This window comes from Emydura macquarii, unplaced genomic scaffold (genome assembly GCF_026122565.2).
Source record: "Emydura macquarii macquarii isolate MOO-44397 ecotype Brisbane River unplaced genomic scaffold, CSIRO-AGI_Emac_v2 contig_2207, whole genome shotgun sequence".
Classification (NCBI taxonomy): domain Eukaryota; kingdom Metazoa; phylum Chordata; order Testudines; family Chelidae; genus Emydura; species Emydura macquarii.
Window position 1 is genome coordinate 2,473,872 of NW_027132344.1, and position 15,780 is coordinate 2,489,651.

A 15,780-nucleotide genomic window follows, 5' to 3' on the forward strand; every position below is an offset into this window, starting at 1 on the left:
ATTCCATAGTTTCATGTGTAAGTGGTTCAAGATTATCATTAGGTAGAGAAAGTTACATTAAAAAACAAACAAATAAAAACTTCCTTTATATGCAGAAAAGTTAGGTGAAACAATGTCCTCATAACTTTTCCATGACTAATGTCTACAAGTGTTTTTACATGTCATGTGCCTGTTTTTCCTCCTGCAAACTGGTATCTCATTAATGTTGCATAAACATGTTGCTTTACTCTGTTACAGTGTTTTTACATGGAAGCCAATGGAGTTTTATTAAAGCAAGCTAAATTGCTTTAATGGAATGGAGAATTAGGGCCTGTATACTTCGTCTGCCCTGATTCCAGCTGTTGATGGCCAGTCACCAATGTAGCTGCACTAGTGCAAAGCCCAAGTGTAGAACAGGAAAGCTGCAATTTGCACTGTTGGATCTAACCCTAAAAAAGTGTACACATTTATGCTTGTCTGGTCGGGGGAAGAGGACAGGGGAAGTTCATTTAATGGAAAATTGAACTTCTCCAGAAATTATGTGGCCGCCAGAGAGGGGCTGATGCATCAACCAGAACCAGCTCAGTCTGAGACTTGAAATATACAGAACTGCAAAATATTAACACTGCTCCTGTTGTATTTCTAGGAAAAAGACATCACACCTGATCCTAACTTGTTAGAAAAAGTAAATGAATGTGCAAGGAGTCTTGAGGTCATGAGAAGCAATGAACAGTTATTATCCCAGCTCACCCCTGAACTTTCTGACATCTTTGACTTTTTCATAGCTTTAACTATTTGCAATACAGTTGTTGTTACCTCTCCAGATCAGCCACGGCAAAAGGTAGGTTAGAGAGACAACATAATGGAGTTTGAGTCTCTGTTGTGTTATATTTGATTATCTCAGAGTTTTGTAAATAGGAGACATAAAACTGTCATTTCTTACAGAAAAATAGACATGTTTATGATGCAATTCTTGGCACCAGTCCACGCTTCAATGAGGAAAACAACTTATATGAGTTTAAAATTAGTGGTGAGGTCAAGCATTAGTTAAAAGGTGTATTTCAATTGCTTCACTTAACCCCAACAGATTATTTATATGCGCCTGCAATTTTTGAAGCAAGGAAAATCATTTTCTTCCTTAGTTCATATACTGTAATGCCTTATATAAGTATAATTTGTATCTCTGGGCGAAGATTAGATTAATTTGTAGGAGTCCCCTGGAATGAGGGGCACATAGGCAGTTCTCTATAAATATTTTGTTTATATCAACTACATTTGTAGAATGCTAAATTTAAAAATATATATATTATAAAAGAGGGTGTGCTGACGAGACCCCTCTTAAATCTTGAAAATTGAGTGAAAGAAAAATAACACAAATTAGGCAAGATTATGACAGCTGATTATTTGGCAGATTTATACACTTACAAATTAGTGTCCTTTATGAATGAGAACTGTGGCAAAACGCTCACCATATACTGCATATCACACAAATACAATTAGACTTACTATTAGAGCTGATCAGAAACTGCAGTTTCCATTTAAAGAGAAATACCAACATTTCTAAATTTGTTTTCTCTCATAGTGGAAATATCAAAATTTTCCACAAAATGAAAATTACAAAAAAAATTGATTTGGAGCCATTGAAACATTTTTTACATTAAAACTTTATAATATATAATGTATATTCTATGTATTTAATGTAATAGTAAATTAATATTTTGATGTATTATACAAGTCTGAACAAAATGATAAAATTGGAATAAAACACATTATCAAATCAAAATGTTTTAACATTATCAAAATGAAAGAGAAAGCTGAAATGATTTGTATCAACTTTTTCTGATCAAAAATGTTGTTGAAATGGGTGCATTTTCATGAAACATTTAGATTTCATCAAATCTGCATTTTTCAAGGGAAGTGTTCTATCAACATTTTTTCAACCAACTTTACTGAATACGCACACGTGGTACATCTATTCCAGAACTGGAACGTATAAATTCCAGCTGGAGGAGACATACCTGGTTAGCTCTGATCAAGCTAGTGCACTAAAAATAGCAGTGTAGCCACAGTGGCGCAAGTGGCAGGAGGGGCTAGCTGCCCCAGCTATGTACATATGGTCTCAGACTCAGGGTGGCTAGTCCCTCCTGCTGCTCACAGCTACCCATCTATTTTTAATGCGCTAGCTTGATGAGAGCTAGCAGGGATATATCTCTGCAATCAGGGATTTACACATGCAGAGATACCCATAAAATGCAAAGGTTTTAGTTATATTAACATTCATTTCTAGAGTGTGGTTCCAATGTTGGTTCACTGTTGATGGCTTATATCCATTGGTCATTTCTGAAAAGAATGGAGAAATTAAAATATTTTTAATGCATACACACAAGGAAAGGTCAACAGTAGTGTAATTCTGAAGTGCATACATAATGGTTCCAATGACGTTTCTGGTACAGAGTCAACTTAGGGAGTCTTGTTCACTTACTTGTCCATCCCAGATTCTAGATGTCGTAGCTTTTTGACACCAAAACTCAGATTTGTTACCTACCTTGAGTTATCAAATGACAATGTCAGATTTCTTACATATTCTTTCTTTGGTTGTTGGTTTTTATTCCTGAAGGTTAGAGTTAGATTTGAACTTAAGTCTCCAGTCAAGACCATAGAAGACTTCATTCGAAGATTCACTCCCAGCCGCCTGACATCTGGATCTAACAGCAGCAGTTCATCAAGCCTGAGTACCAGTAAATCAATGCACAGACTTGGTTCTAGTATTCTTTCAACTGCATCCACTGAGAGCACTTTATTAAAACTGGAAGAGAAGTTGGCACACTCTGCACAGATGAATAACAATGGATATAGCTCACAGCAGGGCAGAAGGGCTATAGGGATTAGACCTGAAGAAGGAGAACTCCGTTATGAGGCAGAGAGTCCAGATGAAGCTGCGCTTGTCTATGCAGCGAGGGCATATAACTGTGCTCTGGTTGGAAGATTGTCTGACCAGGTATCCGTAGAGCTACCTCACCTGGGAAGGTTAACCTTTGAACTCTTGCACACACTGGGCTTCGATTCCATCAGAAAAAGAATGTCAGTGGTGGTTAGGCATCCCCTTACAGATGAAATAAATGTTTACACCAAAGGAGCGGATTCTGTTATTATGGATCTTCTTCTGCCCTGTTCTTCAGGTATAGTTGTCTCTTACTTTTTTCCAATAACTCTTAGACAGTGCTAGAGAACTGCAACCTCAGTTTGACCCATCTGTGCATAGGATAGACCACCTGAGAATGCCAAGGTCAGGGCAGGCTGTAAAAAGAGAGCAGATTCTCCCAGCACTGGTGGGTGACACTGAAGTCAGACTTCCTGACCAGCCACAAACAATGTTTCTGGTTCCCCACACTGGTTATCAAGAAGCTATAACAAAATATACACAGCCCCCTTTACTGCATTTCAGTCTCTGGCTCCCAATCGGCCACTAGGTCCAGTAAAGAGAAAAGTTATTTAAAACTCTATGCTCTTCACCCAAAAGGCTGTCCTGACCCCAAAGGATCAGCAACATTACCAGATCAATATAAGTTTGGATCTTATCCAAAATACCACGTTGCCAGCTGATCCTTTAGTAACTAAAACTAAAGGTTTATTATAAAAGGAAAGAAACAAACCATAAGAGAAATGTTAAATTATTAAAGCAATCAGACACATACAATTGATTTGAAAGTCCATAAGGTTTTCAGTAGAATTCTGGAGTTTGCAGGCTTGTCTAGTCCTTCTGGTGGACATCCAGTACCTGGATGGGCCTCAGTCCTTTGTTTCACAGCTTCAGTTGTAGATGAGTAAATCCAGAGGTAGGTTAAGGTTGAAGGTTGGAGACTAAAGACAAAATGGATGTGGCGCAGCTGACTGTTATGTCCCTTGGCCTTTGTCATGCTGCTTGTGGAAATTTACAGAAATAAGATGGAGTCCAGGATCACGTGAGGACGTCCTGGTGACTCATCAGGTGTAGCCCTGGCTTCTCTCCCTGGGCCCATTGTACCTGTGAGTTTTCTTAATGGACCATTAAGCAGACTAGTGCTGCAGCCATTCTGTCTGGGGTGTCAACCAGAAACACAGCACCAGTTGAAATACAGATACATCCAACATATCCATAACTTCCAATACAAATATGACACATGCACATAAACAATATCATCATACTTAGCAAATCGTAACCTTTCTAATGGTATCTGACATGGCATATCTCATATGAATTATTGTTATTATGAAATATTGATGTTAAATATCATAAATAGTCCCCCTAATCCAGCCAGTGTCACACTCATTATGTCAGATTGCAGTTCTCTAGCACAGAGCTGTGTCTATATAGTTTGTGCATATGTGTGGAAGTATCACAGTAGGACCTCTCTGCTTCTTTTATAAACTTTTGCTCTCAATGACCAATAACTTCTTATAATGGATTGTTGGTACTTTGCCTAAAGAAATATGAGTAATATTGATTTCAGTATGAGCTTTCCCAATGGCAAACCTTATTTTAAGTGAACATTTTTCAAGAACTTCCCAAATCAATTTACCTTTCATTGAGTACATTTTCCCAACATTGCTTGCTTACTCAGGTGTTTTTGCGTTAAGAGAAATGTTGCTTGGGTAATTACTAATAATGGTCTTGGTTTTAAAGATGCAGATGATTAGTGATTAATAGACTTCTAACTGTGAACAGAAAGCTTATCTTTTGGATGGTATTTTTTCAGTTAAAAAGTCTCAAATATGTGAACATCCTGTGAACCAGAAGTAATTTTAATGTCTCTTTATTTTAATCAATTGGATTTCAGGACTACCTGGCTGGCTTTTATACACTTATTTGAGACATAGGTTTTTCGATAGGTGTGATGTCTGATTTATTGTGGTCAACATTTAACTGTGTACAATGTTCAAAGGTTAACCCAGTGTGAATGGACAGAAATCTGATGTATTACAGAGATTTCCTGTTTGTCACTAGTGCATTGACTCTATGGTTACTTTAACATTACTGAAGGCTCCTGGAGTAAATACCAGTGAATTTTCATTAAAGAGCTACAGGAAATGTTGATATTCGTGTCAGTTCAGAGCAACTGTTGCATGTGCTTGGACAGGCTAGCCAAGCACACTTGCTTGCTTTCTCTTCAGACAGGAATAACAGTGTGACTGCCCACAGTTATAAGTTACCACACTGCTTTTTCTAAGCCCACTTTATTCTTCAGGTTAAAAGCATTACAGAGAAAACATATTAAAAACAATAAAAGAACCTACATGCATGCTAATAAGCTTACCAGCGATCACTCCACCCCTAACGTGGGTTGTGGCAGGAGCAATCCTCCAACACTCCTCCCAAGGGGTTTTCTTTTGGTTTAAACTCATCGCAGCTTCAGCTCAGGACAAGCACTTGGTCTTATGGGGCCTCAGTAGGCCAAGTCATTCCAAACCTTCCCTAAGGATTGGGCCCTCCATGAACCAGGGGTCCTGTCCATTTGCAAGATCAGAAAGAAGGCCCTGAGCCTGTTTAACACCTATTTAACAGGCTATTTATCCAAAAATCCTTTCTTTGTTGGTTCCTCAAAAATCCATGTTGTAGAATTGTAGAATATTAAGGATAGAAGGGACCTCAGGAGGTCATCTAGTCCAACCCCCTGCTTACAGCAGTACCACCCCCAACTAAGTCTGATAAGCCGTTGTTAATAATGTGCACTGCCACTTTAGGAAGCTTAGGACAGGGACCTGCTGCCATGACACAAGGAAATGCTAAAAAAAAAAACCCCAACACCTTTGTCTACCCCCAAAATATGAACTACCAAAAAAGGAAAAGAAAAACGAAAATTGATAACATCAAAAACGAAAGCAGTTATTTACCATGTAAAGGAAAAAGCGCCAGAAACGTCATGAAGTTCACTAGGGACTTTGCCGCTGCTGTTGCTGTTATGTGGCAAGCGCCTAGATATTATGGTGTCAAGTGGCAGTATAAAATTCCAACATCGATTAGACGGATATCACATTTGATCTGATTTTAGAAAGTGATCTATTCTCCAGACCTGCTGCTGAAAACCTTGCTGGGTGAGAGCAAAGGTATCAAGAATTATTAATGCCAGACCCACCAGACTGTGTCTTCCCAGCTCCGTATCTTCATTTTGGATCACAGTTGTGAACCATGTAAAGCAAGAGGTATCAATAAAAGCAATATTACCTGAGGAACACTGCATAGATCTTGAGGTATAGGAAAATTGCTGCCTCAAGGTATCGAGATTTCTCAAGTATACTCACTCTATTGTTTCAACCTAAAATGCTTTCTTTGTCTGCTTCTATGTCCTTTTATCACAATTATTACAACTAATTCATATTATTGGTTATTGCCATGACCGTACATTGTACTTAAGTTTGTCTTGATCCTGAAGGATGAAAATATCCCTTTCCAATTCTTGACAACATCATTTTGAGCAATGAAATGTAACAAAATGCATTACCAGCGTATGAAATAATCTTTTTTGTTCACATTATGAACAATTTGATCCACTCCCTGCTAGAAAGAGAGGGAGCGTGCCTGATTTTCATTTCATATATTGATGTAATTACACAGTAACTCAATTCAAACTATGCTAATGTACCAGGCAGAATTTTAGCACACAGGTTTTACATGAGTGTAAATGATATCAGAATTAGGTCTACAGTTTCTTTCAATAACTCAGTTTTATGTGTGAGGTCAGAATAAGCAAATGGAATGAGGGATTTGATAACAAACAGCACCTTAATCTGCTTAAGCAGAAACAAAATATTAGGTACTAGGCCCTGTTTCTGGTTTTTTTGAAGAGAAGCCAACCCGGATGGAGAACTTAGTGTCATTTCTAAATATAGTTAAATGTCATCTTTTCTACCTACATTTATTTAGAAACATTTGGCTAATGATAAGATTTTTGGTATATAGTCCATCTGCTTCTGTTTATTGCCAATTTGAAATTATACTTTTGTTGGCGACATACTTGGTTACTATGGAGATTACCATGATGTCACGAAATACTTGTGGAGCAGATGAATAGTTAACAAGTAAATATCTTATTGTTATACAGTTGTTCTTGGTGACTTTTAAACAGGGAATTAAAAAACAGATAATATGTAAAGATAATTGTTTCTAAATAGAAAGCTTTCTAAAGTTTCCCATGAGACATCAGCAGCTCTTTAAAAATATCACTCCTTAAGCTTTTGTACAGTAAGTGCTGTGAAAACAATTATATTCTCTAAGGCCATTTAATTGCTACTATTTTTCATTCATTAGTTTTCTCCTTTATTTTTATCTAGATGACCCTAGAGGCACACATCAAAAAAAAATCCAAAGCAAAACTCAGAGTTACCTTAATCTGTATGCTATAGATGGGCTGCGAACCTTGTGTATTGCCAAGAGAGTAAGTAAATACAGGCTCTTAGTTTGCTTTTAAGGAGATATTGACAAATCCTTTTCGTTTCGGTACATTAGCAAGAACATTTATGAGGATTTTTTTTTTCATTTTACTCAGTAATACATGAATGCTTATGTATCTTTTTGGATGTTCTCTTACCTTCTCTTTTAAATAGGTTCTAAGCAAAGAAGAGTATGCTTGCTGGTTAAAAAGTCACTTGGAAGCAGAATCTTCTATTGAAAACCGTGAAGAACTGCTGTTTCAATCTGCACTTCGTATAGAGACAAATCTGCATCTGCTCGGTAACTACATGGGAGTTGGACATGAAATTAAAATGTGTTAAACATTTTCAAAGTTTTATTTTAAAACCCTTGTATCTTTTAAATGGCTTCTACGCATATAGAAATTGGTTATCACTGGACTTTCTCAGGCATGTCTCTTGCATCATCACAGAAGGTGGGATAATAATTAACACAAGACACATCCTGTTTGCCTTGCTTTGATAACAATTGTATCCCAGATGCAATACTAATTAAATCAATGGTGTGATCCCAGGGATGAATCTGACCCATTATCTTAAATGAGGTTGACTGACCTGAGTAAGAAAAGCAGGATTTGGCCCAGTCTCTCTGCAGACTTTCATTATAGTGGTGGTGCATCTTGAAAATACTAGATGCTCCCTCCAGCAGCACCAAACACTTAGAGAAAATGATGCTCATAAACACTGTATTTATGGTTTAGTGGACTGAGGGTGAGCACAACTCACAGGGAGATAGGAGCACTGTCAGTCCTGGGCGCTCTCCTTGACTTCTTATGTTGCCTCAGGCAAGTCACTTAGGATGGGATTTTCAAAAGCGCTCTGCATCAGCCTCACTGTTCCCATTAAAATGAGCGGTAAAACATCCCTTGCTTATAATGGAAGCAGAGTTAGGGTCACATACTGGGTACTTTGAAAGCTCTAAGTTGTGCCTGTGGTGCTTATCCTGCAAACATTTATGCATGTGATTTACACATGAGTGGTTTCACTGAGACAGCTCATGTGTCAGGTGACTGGGGAGAGGGCTGTCTAGCCTAGTGGTCAGAGCAGGCATCAGGCCTAGTGGTTAGAGAAGCCAACATGAAGCAAGGACTAGGGCAGAAGCCTGAGCCAATAGTCAGAAATCAGAGCCATAGGTCAAGCTGAAGGTCAGGAACTAGAGCAAGCAAAATAGCAGGCGAGGAGGGGTTCAAAGCCGGGGCATAACAGAGGCAAGGCTGGAGGCAGGATAGGAGCAGCAGCAGGAACAAGGTAAACTGGAGCAGGCACAGTGGTCGGCATGAACACTGAGCATCCAGCGAGTTGGTTTTGCTGCTGGTTTAAGAGCGGCCAGATGGCCACCTCCAGCCAATCAGGTGGCGTGGCCAGTCAGGCAGCCTGCTACAAGCCAGCTGTACTGATGAGGCTGCCTGGAGATGAATTCTCCTGCAGGCCCTGATTCCTGATGCCATCTGCATACAGTTAAGCATGTGTTTGAAGGATGAGGGCCTGTATGCTCCAGAAAAAGGGGATAATAATACTTACTTCCTAGGGATCTAGTGATGTCATTAAAATTGGTAAATGCAAAGGACAGTACAAGTGCTAAGTATTACTATTTATTTACATAAGTAAAATGTCAAAAGCTCCCATGTTCAATACATTTTAAACATCTATTATTTCTTCAGGCTGTCAGTTTTTTTCTTTGGCCAAGATAACTGGAACAGTGCTAACATTTTTAATCATTTCAAGCAAATTTGACTCTGGGCCGCTTCTGTTGACTCTGGGTGCACATACAGATCTTAATAATAAATTAAAACATAGTTAACCACAGCTGGATAAGTACAAATAGACTCCAGCCAGAAATAAACAATCCGTTCTGCCAGTTATCCTCTGACAACCTCAAACTGTGGTAGAAGAGACTTTGAATCTAATCACCTACAGGTGCACTATGGGAAGCACTGCAGGATTGCACAAGGCAGGTTGGGAGAGAGGCATCTTTCCCCTTGCAGCTGTGCATAAGCAAGAGCATCCCTTGTAACTGCATGGACCACTCCGGGCTAGTACTTCTGTTCGAACTAGTCTCCCCAGAGTACTCAGAGAGGCAACAGGGCCTCAGCACCAGCCAGTGAGCTGGCAGATATGCTGTATCCTGTGAACAGATGCTGCAGAAGCAAAACTCCCCCTCATCTCCCAGAGGCATTTTGCCAAACTGAGGCACAATCAGCCTGATTTTCCTCTGGCTCAGACTGGTGTAAATCAGTTAAACTCTGATGAAGTCTACAGAATTCTGTTGGTATAAAATGGGATAAGGGCCTATTAAAGTTAATGGAAAGACCCTCATTGATTTTAATAGGCATTGCACTGGGCCCAAACAGTGTCTCAGGCCCTGGTCAGGTTCTGTGCCTTCCTACCACCCATGTTCTGGTCACAGTGCAATCCAATTAGATTTACTATTTATAACAAAATAATGTAGGGACAAAATTAGAAATGCTTCAACACCAAATGAGTTACACCTAGCAAGGGACATAAAAGGCAGTAAGAGGAAGTTCTATAAGGCAGTAGAAGAAAGAAAAAGATGAAGGAAAGTATAGGGCCACCACTTAGCAGGAAAGGAGAAATTATAATGGATGACATCAAGAAGGTGTTTAATGCCTATTTTGCTTCTGTCTTCACTAAGATGTTAAACTGTGACCATAGGCTTATCACAGTTCATATTAATAACAAGGGGGAAGGAACACAAAGTAGGGAAAGAATAGGTTAAAGAATATTTAGAGAAGTTAGATGTATTCCAAACAGCAGCACTTGATGAAATTCACCCTAGGGTAATTAAGGAATTAGCTGAAGCAATCTCTGAACCATGAGTGATCATCTTGCAAACTCATGGAGGACGAGTGAGGTCCCAGATTTCTGGAGAAGGGCAAACATAGCGTCTATGTTTTAAAAGGGGAACAAAGAGAACCGAGGTAACAACAGACTACTTACTAACTTCAGTACCTGGAAAGATGTTAGAATAAATTATTAAACAATCAGTTTGTAAGCACCTAGAGCAGTGGTTCCCAATCTGTGGCCCATGGAGTCTTTCAAAGTGGCCACTGCTCCCCTCCCGCTGGCTGCAAAAGGGAGCTGCTGCCCAAGGACCCAGGCGGAGCTCGGTGCCACGAGGCTACAAGACTGGTGCAGGCTCCTTGCTGCAGCTAAGGGGACAGGAGATCAGCGCTCCCCTACCCCAGCTGTAGCAGGGAGCATGGCAAAGCACTCTGCCTGGGTCCCTAGGCTCTGGGGTCCTTGCTGGAGCCAGAGGGAGGAGAGCACTGATCTCCCATCCCCCTGGCTGCAGAAAGGAGCCAATGCCTAGGGACCCAAGTGGAGCACACAGGGCTACAGGACACCTGCAGTTCTCTGCTGCAGCCTGGGGGACAGGAGATCAGCAAGGAAGCAGCCTCCTTGCTGAACTTCTTCCGTCGGGCTGCAGTGGGGGAAAGGTGGGCTGTTTGCAGAGTCTGGTGGCCCTTCAGGGTTGTAAAAATGATATCTTTGGTCCTCAAGCCAAAAAGGTTGGGAACCACTGACCTAGAGGATAATAGAGGATAACATGGTTATAAGGAATAGCCAGCATGGATTTGTAAAGAACAAATCATGCCAAACCAACCTAATTTCCTTCTTTGATAGGCCTACTGGCCTAGTGGATAAGGGAAAAGCTATAGACATGATATATCTTCATTTTAGTAAGGATTTTGGCACAGTCCCACATGATATTCTCATAAGCAAACTAGAGAAACATGGTCTAGATTAAGTTACTATAAAGTGGGTGCAGAACTGGTTGAAAAACCATATTCAAAGAATAGTTATCAATGGTTCATTGTCTGACTAGAACATATCTAGTTGGTACCACAAGGGTCTGTCCTGGGTCCAGTGTTATTCAACATTTTCATTAATGACTTGGATAATGGAACGGAGAGTATAGTTATAAAATTTGTAGATGACAAACACTGGATGGGATTGCAAGCTCTTTGGAGGACAGGAATAGAATTCAAAATGACCTTGACCTATTGGAGAATTGGTCTCACAGCAACAAGATTAAATTCAATAAAGACACGTGCCAAATATTATACTTAGGAAGGAAAATAAAATGCACTATAGGCTTACTCTGGTCCTGCCTCAGTGTAGGGGACTGCACTAGGTGACCTATGGAGGTCCCTTCTGTCTCGACAGGTTATGGATCCCCCAGAGTCAATAATCAGTCAGTTGGATAATACAACAAAATTTTATTAAGGAATATGGGGTACATGCTGTAATACTTAATACGTAGCTTAAATGATTATCATATAAAGCAGGCAGAGAAACAGGCAAAGCAGTTACTTTTTCTATCTCACCACTAGGAACAGAGAAGGAGTCGTAGCATATCGTTCGGTACGGGCCGGCTTTCACGATTTGCGTTCAGAGTACGGGAACGGGAGAAGCGGGGTGGTCCAGGTGATCAGGCTGGCGAACGCTTTCTCAATTTGGGCATGGGGCGTACCCCTTTTTATACTAGAGAATGAGTTTGGTAGCTCTGGATTGGGGGAGGGATATACATTAGTACGTGCCAGACTATGACGAGGCCTGTGGCCTTGGGTAGAGCTGTTATGGCACGGGATACATAGCCCGTTATCGGTGGGCAACAAAGACATCTGTGAACAACATTGGCACTGGGGAGCGTAGGCGGTTTTCTTATGGGGGGGTAGCAGCATAACAACTAAATGCTGACAACAACAGCTGCAGCCTAATAAGGTCAGGTCACGGTTTTACTGTTAGCACCGAGTGGATGGGGGTGCGAGGGGTGGGCATATGCTGGGAATTATGCAGCAACACCTTCCAGCGCTATATTTCTGTGACTTTATTATTTATCCTCTGCCATGTCATGCTGCGACAGCCAGGACCAGCAGTGGAGCAGAGAGAGGCTTGGTCGAGGCCTCTTGTTACCAGACATCCAGCCGGTAGTTGATTAAATTCCCTCTTGAAGATCCCCTTAAAGGGCACAAGACCCTGTTACCCTGCTAGCCACGTAGCCTGAGGGAAGCAAAACAAGACCTCCTAGGATGGAGTAGCCCTTGGGAGCAACAGTATCTTCCCTGTCAAGAGTCAGAAAAAGTAATGGATGCAGAGAAGAGGCCCAGCGAGGGTATTCTAATCCTGTTGGTACCGGTGATGTCAGCAGATTGCTTTTTAGGATTTGAATTCTGGATGTTGTTGTCTGTTTACTGATTTGCCTCAACCTCATCCTTCCTCTCTCCTCACAGTCCCTCTGCTGCCAGCAAAAAAGCTGTCATCAGTAGTGATCATAGTGGTCAGAATTTCATTTACATTTGTTAGAAGAGTTATTTCCAGTGAAAGCAACTGGTGTTTACAAAACCAGATGTTAAGATGAGCTCATGATGTAACAGTTTGAGTATCCAAAGTATTTATTTAATTGCTTTATTTGCTTTGTTCATGTGTTCAGGTGCAACTGGTATTGAAGACCGTTTACAGGATGGTGTCCCAGAAACCATTGCAAACTTACGCAAAGCTGGCCTGCAAATTTGGGTTCTCACTGGAGACAAGCAAGAAACAGCCATTAATATAGCTTATGCATGCAAGCTACTAGATCATGATGAGGAAATCATCACCTTGAATGCTGAATCACTGGTAAACAGATCCTTGTCATATGGTTAAACGTTATGTTGAAGTCCAGATGTGAACTAGTTTTGCTTTGACTTTGGCAGCTGCAGTTAAAATGATTGCTTTTTTCCCTTCTTCTTCTTTTTTTCTCTCTCTTCTTCCTGGTCAATCTATAGTTTGGGGATAGGATATGTATGTGGATATTTATTTATTAATTATTTATACTCCTAGATACTAGTGTCTTATATCATGACTGAACTTGAAATGTATACAGTATGTTAGAACTATTTGCAGCGGGCACCCTACACATGAATATATGTCATAACGTAATATGAATGCCTTTCTTTAGCATACTTTTTAATGTAGGACATAGTAAGGTATGCCGGGACATAGTACTCACTCATAGTACTCACTTATTTCTTATTGCCACCAACTGCAAATACAAAAGCAATCTATTATACATATTTTGAAGGAGAAAACAATGAACTGCCTATTGAGAATAATTATTTTAAAACCAATGGACTATAATACTAGATAATTCAGTGATCCATACTGTGCTACATCAACTTTTTCATTTGATGGTAAGGAAAATATTTGAATTTCAGTGTTCAGAGTCATGATGGACTGATAACCCAAGCTACACTCAGGCACTGCTCAGCTTGTCTAAAATACACAATAGCAACGGGTTTGCTGATATGGTCAAACATAGAAGGAACCAGGTTAATAGCACCAAAGTAATTTAATGTGGTGATCTAATCGGCCTTCAAATCCATAACTGGAGGTAGCCCAGCACTATCCAGCTACAATTCCTTTGTAAAGGAAAGAAAAGATAACAGGATGTTCCATTCTTCAGTGTATCGAGTTAGCTGGTAAATTGATTTCCTATGATCTCAATTCTTTACTTCTGATAACTTGAAAATATTTTGTTACAAGACTAGTAGCATTTTATTTGAAATGTTCAGATGTTAGCAATACATTTTGTTAATTAAGTTTGATTAGGACATAGTTTTTAAAATAAGTTAAATAACCTTTAATTGGCATTTACAAATACATGATTAATTATTTGATTTATAGGCATTTCTGTGATACCCATCACCATAGTTAACCCAGTACTGATCCTCATCATATAACATATCAACTCTACTCTTCTGAGAAGAAGCTGAAAGAAATTAGTTTAAAAGACAGCACTGCAGGTTCAAAAGGAAACAGAATTGCTTTGGAGCCCTTTATTTAATTATGCTGGCAGTATCTTTGGCAACAAGAATTAAGTGTTTTTAGATAGGGTAAAAGAGGAGGAAAGACTAATAGAAATAAAAACTGTCAAAGTAGAATCAATATTGCGGACTCCAATGTCTCCCATTTCTAAATCTACAACAGAGTAAGCTGATTACATGATCCCCCAGCAGCCACTTCCACTTAAACATATTTCCTTTTTTGTATTTTATCTCAGGAAACAAGTGCTGCTTTGCTGGACCAGTGTCTACAATATATAGAGTCTAAGTTTTCAAACAACGCAATGGACAAGACTACTGGAAACATGACAGTTGGGTTTGGCCCTCTCTCTCCGCCTTCATCTTCATTGCATTCCAGCTTGGGCCTAGTGATTGATGGAAAAACTCTGGCTTATGCACTGGATAAAACACTAGAAGAAAAATTTCTTTCACTAGCCAGGAGATGTCGCTCAGTTCTGTGTTGTCGTTCTACCCCACTGCAAAAAAGCATGGTAGTAAAACTAGTCAGAGATAAACTCAAAGCAATGACCTTGGCAATAGGCAAGTATCTCCATTTAAATGAACCTGTCTTCACATACACACCCCCCTGGGAATTTCCCTTTTCCTCTGGCCACTTCAGAAGCCTAAAAGTTTCAATTTTAGTTTGAAAATGCTTCTGTGAGCTCAATCTCATTTATTCCAAACAAAAATAGAGATTCTAAGGTAGCATCTGGGATTACTTCCTGCAGAAGATGGCCAAATGGAGCTGGTCTACTCTAAAAAATGTTGCCATGTTCAAGCACCATTGTGAAGAACTGAGTGGGCTGACCTGACACCATGTTGATCATCACTTTGCAGTATAGATCAGGACAAATTTGTGTTCAGCATCATTTCAGCTAATCATGATTAAACTCACAGCTCTGAACTTTTTATTATGAGTTGGTGACGGTGCTGAACACCAGTTGTGCAGGACTACAGTGATTGCAAAGTTGTGGTCAGTATCACATCAGCTAACATAGTTCTTCACAACCATTTTCCATTGTGTGGTTGGTGGTGGGGACTTTGTCAGTCATCCAGTTCAGAATCCTGCAGCACCCACAGGGTTCCCACACTTTAAATTGAGAAAGCTCGTCTTATTCCTCACACAACCCTCCTTTCCCCACTCTGAATCTAATGTCACAGAGTTTATCCAGTTACGCTCTGCCTCCTGGTCAATTGTAGAGTCCCATAATACTTCCAGACAGTCAGTTAATTTGCAGCAGGAATGTTTTCAGGGGTTTGTTTCCTGTTGCACATGGACTGTTTCATGTTCTTCCAGCACAGACATGACCTCTGTATTTTAGGTCCCATTAAAAAGACCCACTTAGAAGTACTCGGTTTATGTTTCTTTAGCCTGGTATAACAAAAACCTAGATAGATAGATGTGAAGGCCTTTGCGGTCCCTTCTAAGGCTTTGAAACTGTAGTTCCATGAAGTACAGATGTTTCAAACCAGGTCCCATTGCCATCTTTTCTGACTGATGCTCTATAAT

General features: G+C 40.0%; 1 protein-coding gene across 1 annotated transcript in view; it reads left to right on the plus strand.

Moving 5' to 3' along the window:
• Nucleotides 1-15,780, plus strand: part of ATP10A (ATPase phospholipid transporting 10A (putative)) — a 125,839-nt gene that overhangs the window by 94,176 nt on the left and 15,883 nt on the right. Inside the window, exons 9-14 of the mRNA XM_067559986.1 lie at nucleotides 626-820; nucleotides 2,597-3,158; nucleotides 7,288-7,391; nucleotides 7,561-7,687; nucleotides 12,881-13,065; nucleotides 14,489-14,810. Of these exons, the coding sequence (XP_067416087.1) occupies nucleotides 626-820; nucleotides 2,597-3,158; nucleotides 7,288-7,391; nucleotides 7,561-7,687; nucleotides 12,881-13,065; nucleotides 14,489-14,810 (1,495 nt within the window). The remainder of the gene's footprint in view (nucleotides 1-625; nucleotides 821-2,596; nucleotides 3,159-7,287; nucleotides 7,392-7,560; nucleotides 7,688-12,880; nucleotides 13,066-14,488; nucleotides 14,811-15,780) is intronic.